Here is an 18,612-nt window from a genome sequence, read left to right as displayed (position 1 = left end):
TCGCGCAACGAGCGGTCTCCGGCAACGGCACGCCCGCCGCTGCCAGCGACGGGCCGTGGTGGCGGAGTCGCCGCCGCCTCGGTCGCCGCACACACGACCGGTGCCGCGGGGCGCGGCGGCCACGTGTGTGGTCCTCGCAGTCAACCGCGGCGGTCAGCGGCGGCCGGCCGGCCCCTGATGAATGGGGCGCGCTTCGAGGCTTGCTCCCGCTGCCCATTATGACTCTCGCACCGCTCTGCGTGCGTGATAGATTTTTATCCCCGAAGCGGCGGAAGAAGACCTGAGCGCACGGCCGGGGCTTCCCTTTCCTCGGGCGCAGCTTCATCGCTCACGCTTTGCCCAAGAACGAGGGGAAGGCTTAACTGTCGAAAGCTGCCGCTGCTCCTGATTTCTCGTTCAGCCTGCTGGCCGGAGGAATCTCTTACGCTACGTGAGTCTGCCGTTCTGGGCAGCACGGTGGATGTCGCGGTCGAGGCTTAGACAATCGGCCAAGCGAGCGAATTTGAACACTGCTCCACTAACGCGTGTCAGTCTTTGCGTTGTGTCTAGTTTCTATGCAAGCTCTGTTTTGCGCCACGCCACTCAGCAAAACAAAGTACCCTCTTGCTGTGCTCCTAGCCCAGATACGTTACCTCGCGTAGCAGCTCAGTTGCCGGCTCGTCCCTTGGCCTGCTAAGCATCGACTGCGCTGCACGCAATAGACTGTTAAGCCGGCAGCAGTCCCATTCTGAGCCCTTGCCAGTGCGTCTTCTTTCCCTCTCCGCTTTCTTTGCGATCCAAAGTGCGTAAGCGGCTCTCGATGACCACACGGATGGGTGCTCGAAGGTCCGCCCTAGCCCCGCCGACGCCGAAGGAGCTCTCACCATCACTCTGACCTCCGCCGCGCGGCGGCTTCGCCCTCTTCGTGGCGGAGGGTCAGTCTGTCTTCCCGGGCGCAAGGAAAACGTTGTTCCTCTTCGCTCTTCTCTGGGAGACTGATGACAGCCCCGAACGAAGCCGCGGGCGTGAGGTCCGAGGCGTCTTTTTCTGGGAGCTCGTGTGGCGTAATGGATCCCCGCGGGTGATGAATAAGGCACCCAGTTCGCGGTACCTCGACGTGTACACACGAGCGCTGCTTTCGTTTACCGCTGTGCCGAGGACGTTGATTGGTGTTTCTCTATTGCGACGACCGGCTTGTTTGTTGCCCAACACGATCCCGAAAAAGGAGGGAAAATGGTGCAGTCCGAAGGCAACACCGAGGCAACACCGCGTACAGGTAAGGAGTGCGAGATAATGTGCGTTAAGCACTTTATTGCAAACGCCCCACAACTGGAGCTGCAAACACTTTTGCGCAGGATTATGAACGCCGCCTTTCAAGAACACTGTTCGGCCTGGAGCGTTGCCCGTGCGCGCTTCGGCGAATAGTGCTTCGTATGAGACCATGCGTGAGTTCAAGAGCGGGTAGGGAAAAGTTCGACCGCTTCCTGGTCACCCACGGCGTTATAAATTAAAAAACAACACTAACTCCCTCCCCCTCCCTTTTTTTTTTCAACGAGTAAACTTCTAAAAATGCACTGCGCATATGTGTCTACCTCTACCCGTTTCCATCAGGACCCCTTAGAGATGCCCGTGAATCCCGTCCTGTAAAAGCCACAAGGAAGCGCAAGTGTTTTTACCTATTTTGATCACGTCACCCCATTACGCCGACCAATACAGTTATGTAAAACACTCTGTCGAGGTTGCCAGACAGTGAAATTGCGTTGCTCAATCGCCAGTGTCTTAAATTTAACGCTCTTATACGTGTTTCGCTTCAGAGATGCAGGTAGTTTAGCAGCGAACATGTAGATAAAATTAAAACGCATCCGGCGTTGCTTGTTCCAGGATTTCAAAAATTTAGTCAAAACTATGGTATATATGAACAAGACGGCTGGTGTGAAAAGAAACGTCCGGACACTTCGTTTTTGTCCTAGCCCACCTATGGTGCGAGCTTCGGTATGAAAGCGCGTGCGGGAATGCAAAACTCCCATTCTTGGCTCACCATCAGTGCAAATGCCTCCGAGGAGTAAGAAATGATCAGTGAAGGTGCAAAGTATCCAGTGAAGACTGCGTGGAAACACAGCGAGAGGGAAAGAAGGAAGGTATTCTGAGCAACATTAATTAATCCACGGCATTCAATCTGCGTATTAGCGAGAATAATATAAGCCATAAAACGACGGAGTTTATGCGATTGGAATTAAGTTCTGACAGAACATGAGATAACAGAAGTGAAGGTAGCCGCTGCTTCACAAGTGGATCAGATGTGTCATATGCGAAGCTTTTCGAGACCAAGCTCGGACCGCGATTGGTCAGCGCACTCGCTGCCTTCGCATTGTCTATTGCGACCAGTCGCCCCGTGCTTGCCGGGCAACCCCGAATGGAAGTTAGCAATGGTTCTCAGAGCTCTGCGTGGCGTCTCCAATATCATTTCGGCATGACAAAAATCGCGCATAATGTACACTGTCGAGCACAAAAATTTTCACGGTGCGTTAGCGTCGGCTGGGTGCGGAGTGCACGACTTGCGCAACATACGCAATGGTATTCTGCTACAGCTCGCACTGACACTTCTCGGTCCAGGGGCACCGCGAGAATACGTAATTTCTTTGTCTATGCGTGCGTATGCCCGTATGTGCGTGTGCGTATATGTGCGTGTCGGGGGGGGGGGGGGGGGGATAATAGAGAATGCGCAAGAAGATATGCAGCTAAAAAAGCCAACGAATAAAGTGCAATGCTCCAAACACGCACAGTCTTGCGAGTTCTGACAGCGTTGCGTTGCGGTAAACTGCCTTCGAATGAAGGCTGTGGCTGCTTGTGCTACACTCGCAAGTTCTTGGGCCTGGCCCCTGAACGCGCTTCACCCGGCGCAGGGTTTGCCAATGGGCACACAGCCTCATAATTGCGTTTCATTGACTCTACATCAGCGCGTGTCTTATTCAGAGCGCGAGAGTTATTTGTTTACTTAAAACGGCTGTAACATGAAACCGACCACTGGCGTATAGCGTTTAAAACTGCGATTTTATTCCGCGGTAAACTCAATTATGTGTCCGGGCGTACAGTGCTATATATATGCACGCAACATAGAAAGGAGAACATGTTTATTGCTTGGGTGACTAACCTTTTTCAGTCGCCGGCTCTGCTCTCCAAAGCGATTACAATGAAGCCTCGTGAAAGGTGACATAGACCGGCCGCTAAAGGTATTAAAGCGCTCCGAAGAAGCGGGCAAACGAGAGAAACTGCGCCAAATTTCGAGGGCGTGCTGTCCCGGCTTCGCGTTTACGCGTTATTACGTGGCTGCGCTTGTTGTCGAAGCGGTATAGGTGCAAAATATTCATGCGTCCTGCAAACGCATTGCGCCCCAGGATGAACAGACACGGCCACTGCTGGCATATACGGTGGAGCGCCAAGGAACCAACGATCTTTTCGCCGCAGCCAACTGGACGCATTCTGTGCGGCAGGCTGGTGGCCGAGCCCGTGATTCTCTAATGGGAATCTGCTCTGCAAAATGATGACTCCGGGCTGCGCTGTGACAGGCCCTCATTAGTGCGGATGAAGCGGCAGTGCTTTACATCGGGACACGCGCGCGCTGTATAGTACCCCCATGGTTTGTTTCTCCACAGATTGATGGCGCACATTTAATTGTTTCCGCCGCAGGGCATACGGGCGACTAAGGGCCGCGGCTTATGGCACCACTGCGGGATGATCCTGGCACGGAACATCCCCGTCATCCGCGGGGCTTCAAGGAGCGTTGCCGAAGGCCGACTGCCCTTTTGGTGCCGGCAGTGAAGCCGCTCTGCGGAGGAGTGAGCGCTGCAAAGAAGAAGGGAGTAGCTTTACCGCGTCTGTCGTTTCCAAGATAGGGTTTATTATAGGCATGAAATGCTCACTGCTCATTGCTTACGCATGCACATTAAGCGACAAGCTTTTTTTTTTGTTTCGGCACGTTATGCACAGTTATCATCCATAATTATTTACAGCACAGGCATACGTCATCCGCACTGACTTTCTTTAGCACCAGCGTGGACCTCGAAATGACTTTTTTTTTTCTGCTCTTAAACTCGCCCTGCGAAGACCTCGCCACTCGGAGGCGACTAATCCGTGCTAGAATCCAAAGTCGTCTCTTTTTCCTGACACGCTTCTTTACCAAGCTTACCGAGGTAGAGGCGCGGGGTAGTTGGTTGCGGACGAAGACACAAGCGGACTTACACGGCGACAAGAAGTCGCAAAGATCGCGCAGCTTCGTATTACAGACGCGTACATTGCACGCGATGCGTAACGCCAGTATATGTGTGCGAGGTTTTAAACGAGGATAGTCCTTATATACTGCGAGAATAAAACTGATCTGATATTTTTAGCGATCACTTGATCCGCGTAGAAATAATTATAGCGTCCGACTTCTGAACAATATTTGGGGCTGAACCGTGTAACAGTGAACTGATCTGTGTTTTAAATTTATGGTAAAAAACGTGCACGAAATCATCCGGTAACAAATAATGATGTGTTTCAAAGGCGGGGAAGAAAAAAAAAATCGCAGTTCTATGCGCACGTTTATCTCGAGGACGGTGACTTGCACATGGAAAGTTGAACGCAGTACTGCGAAGCGTGTCGTTCCGGTTGTCGGTTCCTGGCTGTAACAAAAGAAAAAAAAATCACAGCTACATACGGCACGGTTCATCTCTTCGTCGCGTGTATTATGCACCGGTGTATCGCAGTTATTGTCGACGAGCAGCAGCACAAACTGTGCCCCTAGCTGCTATTTCAAAGCATTTCAGGGTTGATACAACCGGATACGGTTGCGGTGTGAGTAGTTGATGGGTTTTAGGTACGAGCCGCGTATCCTGTTCGAGAAAAGTGAATCCCAGGTTTACGCAGGGCATTTTTCTGCGACGGCAGAGACACCGCAGCAGCACGTGTAATTTACGTGCCTTGCAGCGGTATGGTAAAAGAAAGGGCTGCTTTGCCGGCATCATCTATTGTGCGCTGGCAGACGGTGTGGTGTTATGGATGCAATATTTCATGAGAATTTGCAGAGATCTGTGCAGATTAGTACCATTTGACTACGTGTACTTTATTCCATCACATGCTGCTTGCTGTCAGCCTATTTGGTGGCAATATATTACGACACGTTGAAGCGCCGTCTATTGCGCTGCAATCAAATATTCTATAATAAAATCACCTCGCCCAGCATATCTTCCAAAGGTTAGCTTTGTCTTGTAATACCCTCAGTTTGTCTTCTCAATATAAAAGAACAACTGCTGCATATGTCGTTGAAGACGAGCGTCATGCATGCTAACGAAAGTCCCAGTGTGTATATAGCATAAAATGTGCAAAATGATGCTAAAAAGACTTCCTTCCCAAATTTCGCACGCTTCCCCGCATTTACCTATAAAGTCTAAACTGCCCCCCCCCCCCTCCCCGCCTCCTCCATCAATTGGTGTGTATATTTGCCCTTATCTTGCACCAACGTTATTTTGGAGTTCGCGTACCAAGGTACACTGCCTTAAGTTTTTTTTTTTCTTTTTGCAGATTAGGCGCCATCAGTACTGGTCCAACACCACAAAACCGGGCCCCCGCAAAGTAGTGGCGCTGTTCGCAGTGACACCACCGCCTGAGCAGGTTTTATAACGTCCCTTTACATATGAGATGAGGCGCGCAAGAGAGATAATGCGCAGTGTCCTGACTCACCCGGCTTCCGGGCGCGCAGGTAAGCGACAGCCTCCTCCTCCGGAGAACGCGCAGAAAGGGCTGGGAGCGAGATAGCGAATGGAGGAAGGAGGCCGACCAAGGGGAATTTACGAAGTCCGCCAGGGAGACGTCCTCAAGCGACGGCGGTTTCCGCGCGCTTGTTGCTGGCTGCGCGCGCGGCCAAGATTTACGCGTTCCGCGTGGCCGCCTCTGTCGTCCTCTCTGCCCGAACCTTAGTTTACGGCCAGCGGGCCGGTCGTAAAGCTCCCTGACAAGGGGAACACTGAAATGCGAGGCCATTTCTCGCTCTTTGCCCATGCGCCGCTCCTCGCCTCTGCGTCGGCGAGGCCTGGGGCGCGACGGGCCAACGACGCCGGCGACGAAGCGCGCAGAGGCGCGCGTTGACACCGTTGCTCGCATGCGCTCCTGATTTACGTGCCGTCCCCAAAGCGCCGCGGGCGTGCGTGGGAGCCTCTCGCCGCCGCTGCGAGACGCTGACCCATGCATGGCAGCCCCTTTTTGCGCTGCACTGGGGCAGGGCGGGTAGAGTGGCGACTCACGTTACCGCGCGTCCGCGCCGGGAACGGCCCTTCGCTCGCAACCCCAGCGCAGTGCTCTCCCAGCCTCGGCATGTTGTGGGCACGGAAGCGGCGCAGTGCTCGCCGCGGCTCTCGAGTTCGCGATCAGCTGACGTATTTTGCCACAGCACCTCACTGCACGGGAGGAAACGTGAAGTATCGAGCAGACATTCGAGCATCGAAAGATGCAGAGTGATCCTTACATAGTTAGAGCCTGCTCCTCGTGACTAATTTGGCATTAACAGGGCCCTTGCCCTGAAAAGATACTTTTCTCTATGCATTCTTTTGTCTGTCTGCCACTATTCAGCCTCGGCTTTTTGAGAACGGAGCCGGTGACTAGCAGTGCTTGGGAGCTATTACCCCTGATGTCACATGCGACAGCTACCAACGGCATATATAGGAAAAAAAAATACTGCATCGCAAATAGAATCATTGTTAAGTGGTCCCCGAGAGTTTAATCATACATAAACTTCGGTACCTGGGCTATCGACCCTTGGAAAAGGAGTTGAAAAGTAGCAGGAAGGTGCGCCTGAGCGTTTTCCTATACGCTGATCTTTCCTTCCAGCAGGAATGAAGGGCTGTGCAGCCATCAGTGCCGGTGGACACTGGACACTCGTTTCATTTCGGATATGCAGATGGCAGAAAGATGGATAGTCATTTGGATTAGGTTTGGCCAACCACTTAAAGGGAGACTGAAGCACTTTTTGCAAAAATCGGGCTTGCGGCGGCACCTTACAGTTTTTGATGCTGCGAACTCGAATAGAGAACTGAAATTTGGTAAAAACAAGCGCTAGTTGTCGTTTTTAGCAGAAATACGCAGCCGGCGCCTCGGGGCACATCGCGGGTCGCGCCGCCGCCTCTGATTGGCCAAGAAGACGTGACGACACTTCGAGGACCGGCGAAGCGGCCGATATGGCTGCAGTGCTGCGTAGGCTGCGTTGCGTGCCGATTGCAGCTCTTCGCGGTGTTGTATAAGCGATTACAAGACACTTTTGGCTCTCACGTGAACATCGGGGTTATCCTTATGGAAGGCTTTCATTCCACAGTTCAGCTCGGTACTTCTCCTTACCTTTTTGAGCCTGACGCATCCCCGCAAGGGAGTTCTACTGCGCCCCCGTCGAGCGACAGTTCGTCGTTGGCCGCCAGCGAAAGCGACGAGGCATTTTTACGCGTGGGAAATGTGAACTGGTAAGTATCTCGATTGCTAATCGGTTCCCGCGCATATAGATGCTGTTTGTTGATGCGGCGTTGCTGCTGACGAGGCCCTACAGCGCGAGTGGCTCAGTGCGGCATTTCTTTATTGCATTTGGTCGCGAGGAATACGCAGGTGTAGTGTAGGTATAGAACACGGTCAGTGTTTGAGCGCGCTGGCAGAACACATTATCCCGGTTGTAAATGCAATTTATCGACAAATAAATTCAAGGAACAGGCTGCTACCGCAGTATTTGTGCGTGCTGTACGATAGCCTGATCGGCGTGCGACAGTCCGTTTTTAACATGCATTCTTCCAGTATACGCAAATTATTCAGCATGTGCACGTTTGTTTTTCATATCTTCAGAGTAATGCTGTAGGTTTCGGCGCGCTGGCGCATCTTTTTGGCACATCTGTTGCGAACACTCCGCGACGGGGCAGTGACCTATGCTGCGCGTCCTGTTTTATTTTGCTTTGCTGCACGTCGTTAGAAGGGGAGGACCAGTTTGAGCTTCCATGCACTTAGGTCTATCTCCCCGTTCGCGCTTGCGGCTTCCCTCGCCACCCCAGACGGCGGGGCTCTCTGCCGGCCTCGACCTTGGGCCCGTCCCCTGGGCGAGGGACGGTGCAGCCGCCTGGGGAGGAATTCTGGTATAAGGGAAAGACGTTGACATCAGTTTTGAGCTTTCCGACTCGTTCAAACTGACGAGCTGCAGTTAGCAATTTATTTTCACGCGTGAAAAGGGGCGCGGACATCTTGAGGGTGGACCGGCGAAGGGGGCTGCGCTCGTGGCAGGTTGTCTCTAGCTACTCCTAGCAGGCAGGCGCTCGGTCTGGCCGAGCGCGGAGGCAGCGACCGCTTGAGAGCTGGTGCAAGGCGCGCCAGTTCGACTGTTGGGACGCGGTGTCCCTCGCCTCTGTGCAGGCGATAGACTAAGTCGGCCGCGGGCAGTTGTGGCCGTATACTGACTCTTGTACCCATTTGTAAATAGCCTGTATAAAAGTTCTTCGTTTCTCACTAAATCGCTTCGCCTGCAAGTCGCATTCATCGAGGTGCTTTCAAGCGGTGCATTCAGTTTTGAAAACCACCGGCAAACTTTACTAATGCATAGTACGATTTTAGACTTCTTGCCTACAGGCTTGGCACTGAAGCATTACCGAAGCGTTTTACCTTCCTCTTCAGGTGTTCCTGCAAACACTGCGCAGTAATGACTGAAAAAGAAGACTGCCTATGTTGTCAAGAGGTCCCCGAAATTACTGGAAAGCAGAAGCGGGCGCGGTGCATCACAACAACAAAAAAATTCAAAGATGTATGCCTCAACAAAGCAGTCCTTGAAGTTGCACTGGCACGGCAGGAATCCAGGGCATCAAGAAACGACAGGGGCTCTGTGAACAAGTGAGGAGCACATGTGGTAGCTGGGTCAGTTTTATTGACATGCATTCTTTATTTTAGGAGGATGAGGTATGCTGCATATCGACAATTTGTCTACCTTGTGTGGAAAAGACTGGGCAGGCACAAGAGAGAAATCCTGCCGAGCTGCGTGCTCAGTGCTGTAAGAAAAAAATATCTTTCTGCTGATGGCAGTTATACAGGATTCAAGCACCCTTATACTTGCTGAGGTGAGTACGCATTATAAAGCCTAAATAGCTAAGCACACAAGTCATTCCTCTAATGTGCAGTTATTTTTACCTCCTTCCAGAGTTTGTGCAAATGCCTAGAACATTCATGAAATAAATTTTCATTCATGGTTGGCAAAACCAGAGATAAAAACACACAGATGCTTTCAAAAAAGTAATTTATTTGCGAAGCTTCTGCAAGTCAGCATACATCTCGCCAGTAAGAATGTGAATCAAGTGGGCGGTAGAGACCATGCTACAGAATGAGGAGCATGGGAATGAAATTACAATTTCACTCCATTTGAAATAGTAATAAAAGAAAAGAAGAATGGAGAATATCTGGTGGTGGACTGGACGGCAGTATTATATGCGTAGGTGACGAAAGGAAGGACAAGGTCCCAGTTGGAATGGTCAGGACTGATATACATGGTGAGCATGTCAACAAATGTCCGGTTAAACCGTTCGGTGAGACCGTTGGACTTTGTCTATTTATGCTAACCTACAAATTGTCGAGAAATGCAGAAGGATAAAGCTTTTAGGATCATGCAGATACTGTCTTATAATTTATGGTGTGTTCACCACAGTCTGTCGCTACTAATATTTTTTGGAAGACAGCAATGGCTGCTAAATATGTGGCAGTAGTGCATTGGTTCCTCTTTCATAATGGCAGATATGAAGTACAGCAGATTGAAATCTTAAAAAAATAAAGTGAAGAGAGAGCCTCAGTCTAGCGACCAGCGTTCCAACAAGAGGACTTGTCTTTGTCAGGTCAAGTGCGGTCATCATTGGCAGGGGTTATATAGGCCCTTCACTCTAAGGAGGATGGACTGGGGTTACGGTGGGGAGTGGAGTGAGGAGGGTGGGAAGGTGGCGCGCTTAGTCTTCAAACAGCTCTTGTCTAGCCATGGAGGCTGTCACCTACAGGTAGGAGAGAAGCGGGTTAGTAACCATACTGAGTTGAAAAGAATGCAAGAACAGACCCCCCTTTTTCCAAAAAAAATGCAACAGAATCTAAATGAACAACGGCAATAAAACAATAAAAGAAAAACAGCTAAGGGAGCAAAAAAATGCCACGAAGGAAAGAATAGAGGCCTTAAAGTGGTTGTCAAGGTTGCATTCTTTTTCCTTGTAATCTATGCAATCCCCAGCATATAGTGCAAAGTGGTATACGTACTTTTTAGTGGCTGCATGATTTCGCCTACTCTGCCTTCTTGTGTTTAGTGATATCTGTTTTTCATTTTTTTTACAAACTAAACATTTTAGTAACTAGTACTCCCTAATTAAACTACACGGTGCATGTCATCACATCCTTTGCTGTACATTTTTACCTGTCACAATGGCTATCAAGGGCTTTGGCTGCTCAACCCACGTTCAGATTTGGGACATGTGGTAAACCCCCATACTACTTACCAGCATTTTCTCTGCAGATCATGAGAGGCTGATCATTGCCTATTGAATCTTGACTTTCTTTTCTCGACCAGCTTCTCCTTTGGGACCTTTGGAAAACTGCTGCTGAGTGGTGGGCGAGATTCTGGGGCAGTTTTCCTTTCCTGGGGCTGCGTGCTCTCAGCCATGGCCACAACCTTGTCGAGGAGGCATTTGACGTAGCCTGTGTGAGCATTTCATTTTGTAGATTGTGCAATATTCACTTTCTTCATGACCAAATAAACTAGGTGGTGCAAGCTTACCATGAGTGGGTGGCTCCTTTACTGGACAAGCTGTTGGGTCACCACCTGCTGCCTTTGGGTAACGCACGCACCATCGAAGTGTGCCATCCTTTGTGCGTGCCTGACCACGTCCACTCTTCTCATTGTAATGAAGTGCAGCAAGTTGGGTCCTGAAAAAGTTGCACAGGACCGTGTGAAAACGTGTAAACGTGTAACATATATAAAAAGTCCAACCGTAAAGATCATGCAACAAAAGAAGGTCACTGATGGATGTTAAGCACAGCACCATGTTAGCAATTAGTGCTTAAAAGCACCATGAGCACGCATGATGAAAATACTGAAGAAGCAAAGAACTACTTTTGAAGAGCGAACAGAACAATGCATCGCCTCAGTTGCTGGGCAAATTGAAAATGAAAATGCAGTTCTTGTATGGTAAACACAGCCAAAACTAAATGCTCACAAAGTGTCGGCACGTAAAATCCCTTCCGATTTGCTCGACTCTGTTTTTAATTTCTGTTTAGATGACGTAAGAAATGATGCAGCTATTGACAATTTCAGTAAGTGTAATTTAAGATGGGCACCTTTTCATATAGTTCTGGCACGTGCCTACATGCCTTTCACTTTTCTATAGATGCGTTTAACATTTGTTTTGTTTAACACAATTGTTTTGTGATATCGATGGTTTCTCACTGTGAAAATAGAGTATAGAAGACAACAGCTTACCTGGCCCTCATTCCTGAATACGAATAATGGTAGGTCTTCGGTGTAAAATGGACTAGAAGGCTATGAAAAGCCTCTAATCCATATGTTTGATGTCTGGTGGATAGCCGTGGCATGTCTTGCAGAAGGGCCTTAGACTTTGCAATGTCTTCTAGCTTCTGGAAAGCTTCTGATTCTAAAAGGAAACGGCTATTATCATCTCTTTGTATAGCTCTAAGCGTGCGGCTTGCTGTATGCTCCTGCATCAACCAGTTAAAAAATATTTCAGTGCACCTGTAAATAAACTTCTGTTCAGTAATGAGCCACTTATAAGTTTCGATAGTTTTAATAAACATTGGCATTTGAGGTGCACTGTAATAAATGGTATGGAAGAAATTTAAACAGCCATTATTTAACTAGCTCATGAAGCTTTTCATGTAAATCCTGCTGCACCGCACAGGTTGCTCAAAATTTTGGAATCCCGTCTATTACACTCGACAACGATAGGTTGTCCAGCCCTCCATTCCATTCCCTGCCATTTCCTCTTGATTTCTGCTAGGATGTCATTAACTCATTCATATCGTAACGTTGCACTTTTCACTTTCCACAGCTTGCAGCATTGTACTCAATCTAAGTTCAACCTTTTTTGCTAATTTTGTTTCTGCACCATAATAGTGAGTACTGGTAAGATACAGCTTTTGTACAATTTGCTCTTGAGGGATACTGGTAAATTACCATTCATGATTTCAGCATACCTGCCAAATGCACTGCTCCTTATTCTTATTATCCTATTTCTTTCACTCTCATGGTCTGGATGTGCAGTCATTACACACTAATAAGATCTCTTCCCTTCGCGCTTTTAAAGTTTCACTGCTTATCACAAACCACTGCTCGCTTCAGAGACTTGGACATTGCTTAAGTTCTCTGCATAAAGTTTTTAGACCCACTGTTCTGCTTTGCCCGTCAAGGTCATCGATCATGCTTTGCAGTTTGTTCAGAAATCATTTTTCGAAAGCGCTAAAACAAAACGGACAAAGAAGGAACAGACATGGACAAGCACTCATCCCCGTCTGTTCCTTTTTGTCCATGTTGTTTTAGCACTTTCGAAAAATGACAAACGTGCACCAGCTAGCCCGATCCGCCACTCTTCTGGAGTTTCGAGTTCTTTAGCAAGGCAACGTCATCACCAAATTGCATTAACTCTTATCGCCAGTTCTTCTCATTTGAGGTCAGTGATTACCTTCTGTAAACATACAGTGAATAGTACTCTAGAGATTGTGTCTCCCTACCTGAAACCCTCTCTTATTGGAAATTATTACTTTATATATCATAGTTAGATGTGCCTTATTATGCTTTGCTAGGGCCTTTCACATATTTTCATTACAAAATGTAATAATATACCTTCTCTGAGCCACTGCTTTGGTTCGATGTCACCATGCAAGCACATGGGGAACAATGCCTGGTCGTGTGTGTGGATGTCCCTTATGTGGTTGAGAAGTGACAACCATTTAGGCACAATGAGTTGTGCTTTGCCTTCGCTGGATGCTGCCGCCCAATACAGGTGGTTGCACACAGACTTGATCCAGGGTGCAAGTTCCTTGCAGCTATTTTGTTTTGCAGCTGTGTGCAGCTTCTTGGTGATACCTAAAATGCATATTAGAAAAAATAGAACTAATGTAATATATTCCATAAATACGCTAAAAATAACATTTTATCAGCCACTGTAAAGCAGCAGCTGCTAGATACCTTTTGCCATGTGCCACACGTCAAACTCGTGGGTGATTGCAGCTTTGTTGTTGCGGAGAAAGCACTTGATCTGTGTATGACGGTCAGTCACCAGCACTGCTACTTTGATGTTCGCACTCTCCAGAAAAGCAAGGCCTTGTTTCAGGCCTTCCAACTCCATGCGACAGCTGCCGCCAGCATCATTGGACTGTGGAATGATAATGGCAAAGGATATTGAGTTTGATGCGCTGCGTGTCTATCAGTTAAAAAAAAAGACTGCATGTGTTGAGGTCTCTCCTTCCCAGGTGTTTAAGTATTTTTACGAGAATACATCTTTGTATTTCTAACAATGGTAGTGCTATGCTGATGGGGATTCAAGGATAAACCCATGGCAATGCATGTGCTGTAGAAAGAAGTCACCATATTTAAGTGTTGCGTTAGTTCATTTGGCAGCATTAGTGAGCTATAAACATTTACAGAATGTTGCTGTAGCACAGTGGAAACGCACCTGCATGACTTCAAAATGCAAGACTTTGTGGCGTTCAACGTCCATCAGAGTATACGTGCCATATTTGGCACTAAATCCTGGCGAATCAGATCGTCCATCTCCAGCAAGGTTCACCTGTTGACCTTGCAGCTCTTGGAGCAGACTTTTCTGCTCTTCTTTCCAAACCTGAAAAAAAAAATCAGTGTGCATTGAACCTTGATCATGCAAAAAAAGCTGGAAACTTCTTCATGACTCCTTATTCTGTCAATTGCAGGCCACAAATATGAACGCTGGATTGTAAAAAACGTCCTGTTGCTCACAACTGGTACACCAATTGAAGCCAGCATTCTCAGTGTAGCTGTTGGATTGCTTCCAGAGAAGAGAACTGCTGCGCAAAGCTGCACGTTGAGCATCGGCTGCTGTTTTTTGATGTCCTGATTACACCAGTACAACAAGTGGCCCGATGCGCACTCCCCATAGACTTTTAGAAGTGTGCCTTCACACTCAAATCTGACTGCCCGAGGAGCGAGGCATTCTGTGCACAGCTGGAAAAGTTTCCAAAGGTACTTCTCCTGTACCAAAAAAATTTTGTTGCCGGAGTCATCTGTGGAGTTTCCAACACATCCCTGCCTGGAAGAGAATGGGCAAATTTTCAATTGCACTGGACGGCCTAAACACGCTACCTCGCATGAAAAAAATTAGGAGTGAATGTTTATGGCACCAGAGTAAAAGAAGGGTAAACAGGTGTTTATCATACTATTTACAAATCACATACTTCTCTTCAAATTCTTCACATGGGCTGTAGTCCTCATCATCGTAGTTCTCATCTCCACCTTCGTCTTCTGTGGTGTTCTCATTTTCAATCGCCTCTCTCTGGATTGGCATGGTCGTTTGAGTAGCTGCGTCTATCATGGGACTACCAACCTGAATGCCTAAAAGTCATGCGACATGTGCACCTGCATTTAGTAGTTGTTACCACTGGATTCAATGTAGAATATGCGGAAATTTTTGTACAATTGAAAACCTCTATAGCGCTTTGCCCCCTTCCCCATTAATATTATACAAATGCATGAATCGAAAATGTATGCTGATTGTGGAGGCACATACCAATAGATACAGTATGCGGTTTTGTCTGAGAGTGGCGTGATGCTGTGCTTCTTTTCACACATGCCTGTACAGCTTTGCTTTGTGTTGATGGCCACACTGTTGCTTGGACAGACTTGTGTCTTCCCCCCTCACAAGACTCTGTCAGTTTGACCTCCGGCGGCACATCCTGTGCTGCATCTGAAATAATGAGCAGGTTATCATGTAATGCCTTGTATTACTCTGCTTGGTCAAGATTGGTCATTACCAGTAAGAGCGAGGATACTTAATTGCATTGCACAGTTTTCTTGTGGCATTGCACAGAGATCTGCTGCAGCTTCTGTTGTGACATCTGCAACAGAGGCTGAGACATGATTTGATGCACACGAGATCCATGCATAACTAAATGTTCAGACTGAATGTAGCGTCATTACTTGTTGAGTTATCAGAGGAACTGCCCAATTTTGGATCAAGTGTTTGCACGCTTGATCCTTCTCCAAGCAGTTCTGCAAGGACCTGAAAGGATAAAAAGTGTACTGGACCACTGAATTGCTCTTCACTGAAAATTTTTCTATGAAAGCAAGAAAGCCGCGTATGTGATGTCGTTCTCGGCTGTTAGGTGATCATCGAAATGGATGTTTACCTCGTAAGAATAGCATGACGCCTGCCGACTTATCGCATTTGCATAACCACATCGGAATTGGACAGATTTAAAAAAGTGTGAAGCTAGCGGTTAGGGTCATAGGGGAATAGCGAGGCGCCAGTGCGCATTCGCAGGGCAGTTACCAGAGTGGTGCTATTGTCCTGCGCCTGCGCTGTGGCTCCTCGCTATTCCCCTGTGACCCTAATCGGCAGCTTCACCCTATTCTAAATGTCTCTATTAACTTCTAGTCCGTTCTGCGTCCCGCCGCTGCCAGAATAAGTCCGACGCCGCGCACCTGTGTTTCAAAGCCAAGCTTCAACTCGCCCAGGCTCTGTCGAGTATTTCCGTTTCAGATTGCGTAGCTAATGATTCAAGGCGAAGCAGCAACGGGTGGGAAATCACGACGCCGCATGTGAACAGCTTCGACATTTGTTTGCTTCGACGCGTCGGACCAAACCTCGCTCAGCGCGCCCCAAGACCTGGCCAACCTGGCAGTGCCACTGCTCCGCAGGGGCTTCCCGAGCATGTCAGGCACAGCAGTGGGCTTTCTTCAATTGCCTGTCCCGTCTGCACGCGAAGAATCACCAGCGGTGTTTCGTTGATTAATTAACGTTTAGCACAGGGGTCTCTATAGCATATCCCCTTGCGCGAGAAAAGGAAACTCGCCAGTACAGCCGCGCGCGGCGCATGCAGCTGTGCCCTACCATCGCGGGATCGCTCTCCACGTGGGCGAATCACAGTCAACGCTTCATGCCACGCTCCACACAAAAATGAGACCTGAATTTCCGCGAAGTAATGAATTTAAAATCGGAAGTAGAAGCACTCACCTCTTGTTTCCTTCTTTTAGCAAATGCACTTCTTGGCGGTGGCGACATGCTTTTTTTGTGCGAAAATACTGAAGGAACCGCGTCATGGTTCAGCCTTGCCCCTCTGACAGAAATCCCTAGCGATCGCATTAGGGACAAGCTCTGCGCGTAGTCGCTGTCACGAAAGTGCTTCGAGCAAAGTACGCTTGCTTTGGTCGGCTTGAAATTCTTCCTCTTCACAGCCACGACCCACTGCGCTGCGAGCTTTTGATCTTTCGGGAAAGTGTGGAAGACGACATCGTCGCGGCCGTAGGTGCTCGTACACCCGAATGCACAGCAGTACCTCATGTTCGATCGCCTGCACGGGGTCGGGTGCTCAAAACTTGGCTGGAACACTTTGTGAGTACGTCCACAGCGCGGCCAACACGAGGAACAACGCGCACTGAAAGCACAGTCCGGCGACTAGGGAGAGTCTCCGACTCCTCATAATGACGTCACACGGGCCGACAAGGAGGCGGTTCTCCTCTCCGCTGTTTCCCTCTCCTGCGCTCTCTAGGGACGCGGGAGATTTGAACGGCGTGATTTCAATCTGTGATTGCGCCGGTGCTTTTGCAACAATTGAAAAAATAACTTCACAGACATGGTCAACAATGAGTATACTTCAAAAGCCTAGTAGGTTAGCAGATTTGAAAACCGCCTCAGTCTCCCTTTAAGGCCGCCATGAGCACGCATGCATGTTTCGTTTTCTCTGTCGCTAATAGCGTTCAACTGTGAGACAGAGCCTCGTGAGGACGAATTAGCGAAATCACTAGATGCCGAATCGATTATGGATCATCAGGAATGCTTGTATTTCACCTTACATAATTTATTTAGTGTCTACAGGGTAATAGCACCCTCGCAGCGCGGTATGTTTATTGTGGCTTCACGAGAGTGGTATTTCGTGCAAACCTACTCAGTGCTGTTCAGATGCTAATTGTCCTGTATATAGTGAGTAAGGTATTTTCTGCTTGACATGTTTAACAAGTGTAATGTCTGGAGTGCCGCTTGCAATACAGACTAAAAATGCGAACAATTTTCGCCTGAACTTGCTACGCTAACCACAAAACAACCTAACAATTCAGCGGGCTCACTGCTGCATTCGAAGACGATGGAATTAGTTTGAATTTTGATACTGATTTATTCTGCATGCCTGAGTACGTGTGCAGAGTTTTATCGTTCTTAGACGTTCAGGAATCGCCATAATTTTTATTTTTATTTAAACAGTATCATATTTATTGTTAGCAAATGCGCCAGTTTTTCGCGTTTCTACAATATGATGGAAGAATGCCGAAAGTTGACAAATTCTGCCACCTTTTGCCTGGAGTTTTCATTGCCTGGTCACTACAGGGTATAAAAAATTGTTCACTAAAAATGACACTAGCTACTTTGAATTTCATCTGCATACATTGAAAAGGAGAGCTTTATAACGTAGATGAGATGAGATGTAATGACGGTATTTGAGCAAAGCTTTCGCTTATTAAAGGCTGCTGTTTGCAGCGCCCTCTGCTCCGACTTCGAGATGTCAACGATTGCAATGACACTGCGGCGTTCAAGCAAGTTCATAAGTGCAGAAGATGTGGTAATGGCTTTAAGTTAGAGAGTGAAACTCGTAAATTTAGCGACGAAAAATTACAGAAGTTCTTCCGGTAGAGAAATGGAAGAAAGGTATGTTGTGGGGCCTGTTAATCATCCATATTCGTGCGCAAAAACCAGCTGAATAAACCCCACACGCAGAACGAATATGGCCATTGACATTGACATAGGCACATACAGACAAACACACAGGCACATAGGCACAGACATTTACATAGGCGTATACATGGAAATAGATCCCCGTTAGATCCCCGTCAATGTCCATTTTCTGAGTATCGTATCTGCTGTTGAACCAAAGTACAAGTCTCAACAACAACGGCGTATGATGTGCCGTCGTCAAATCTTGAAGACGAAGAGATCACCGTCACTGATTTAGCATACTAAGCAGCAGGTTCAACTTTGTTCGCTAAACTTCGGAATAAAGCTATGCAGGCCATTTGTTGTTTTTTTTTTTCAATACTGCAGCAAGAATCCAAGACAAAGAAATGACAGCAGACGAGGACCCTGCTGCACTGAAAACTCATCGTCATCGTCCTCATCTGTGGTCTCTTTTTTGGTCTTTGTTTTCTGTCTGCATGCACTATACAAAAAAATTAGAAGCGGCACCTAAGCTCCGCCTTAAGGGTACGACGCGACAGTGTTAATAGATAAATGCCCATACATGCGGACTTGGTCATTCTCTACATGCATAGATCGCTGCGAATACTTATACCACTCCTGAAACAGTGGTGCAGCGGTTAAGCGATGCGCCACTGCCCTGAGATAGCAGGTGCTGCCACCGGTGGGG

At 48.2% G+C, this 18,612-nt stretch overlaps 1 protein-coding gene and 3 long non-coding RNA genes across 4 annotated transcripts; 1 reads left to right on the top strand and 3 right to left on the bottom strand.

Annotated features, from left to right (window-relative positions):
• The first annotated feature begins 6,963 nt into the window (after positions 1–6,963).
• LOC144115071 (uncharacterized) lies at positions 6,964–10,702 on the top strand. The gene is made up of 4 exons (XR_013311233.1): positions 6,964–7,463; positions 8,650–8,862; positions 8,920–9,086; positions 10,565–10,702. It is a non-coding gene; the product is annotated as an uncharacterized LOC144115071 (long non-coding RNA).
• On the bottom strand, positions 9,233–10,874 carry LOC144115072 (uncharacterized). Its single transcript, XR_013311234.1, has 3 exons — positions 10,772–10,874; positions 10,494–10,692; positions 9,233–10,001 (listed from the first exon to the last, which is right to left on the bottom strand). It is a non-coding gene; the product is annotated as an uncharacterized LOC144115072 (long non-coding RNA).
• A 264-nt stretch (positions 10,875–11,138) lies between these two features.
• LOC144117722 (uncharacterized) lies at positions 11,139–13,584 on the bottom strand. The gene is made up of 4 exons (XM_077651249.1): positions 13,196–13,584; positions 12,851–13,093; positions 11,474–11,645; positions 11,139–11,145 (listed from the first exon to the last, which is right to left on the bottom strand). The coding sequence occupies exons 1-4, from the start codon at positions 13,353–13,355 to the stop codon at positions 11,139–11,141; spliced, it is 582 nt and encodes a 193-aa protein (XP_077507375.1). The 5' UTR covers positions 13,356–13,584.
• Positions 13,585–13,975: 391 nt separating this feature from the next.
• LOC144115070 (uncharacterized) lies at positions 13,976–14,986 on the bottom strand. Its single transcript, XR_013311232.1, has 3 exons — positions 14,769–14,986; positions 14,437–14,593; positions 13,976–14,291 (listed from the first exon to the last, which is right to left on the bottom strand). It is a non-coding gene; the product is annotated as an uncharacterized LOC144115070 (long non-coding RNA).
• Between the last annotated feature and the right edge of the window lie 3,626 nt (positions 14,987–18,612).

Source organism: Amblyomma americanum, chromosome 1 (genome assembly GCF_052857255.1).
Source record: "Amblyomma americanum isolate KBUSLIRL-KWMA chromosome 1, ASM5285725v1, whole genome shotgun sequence".
NCBI lineage: Eukaryota > Metazoa > Arthropoda > Arachnida > Ixodida > Ixodidae > Amblyomma > Amblyomma americanum.
Note: the sequence above shows the minus strand (reverse complement) of the source record. Positions and strands in the feature narration are given on the sequence as shown.

What these genes read in the sequence shown, in the direction of transcription:
- LOC144117722 (XM_077651249.1), bottom strand. Translation starts at nt 13,355, where the DNA reads ATGGAGTTGGAAGGCCTGAAACAAGGCCTTGCTTTTCTGGAGAGTGCG. An exon ending in CGTGTGGCACATGGCAAAAG is followed by an intron (nt 13,094 to 13,195) that starts GTATCTAGCAGC and finishes TATGCATTTTAG; the next exon opens with GTATCACCAAGAAGCTGCAC. An exon ending in AAAGCAGTGGCTCAGAGAAG is followed by an intron (nt 11,646 to 12,850) that starts GTATATTATTAC and finishes GTTTCCTTTTAG; the next exon opens with AATCAGAAGCTTTCCAGAAG.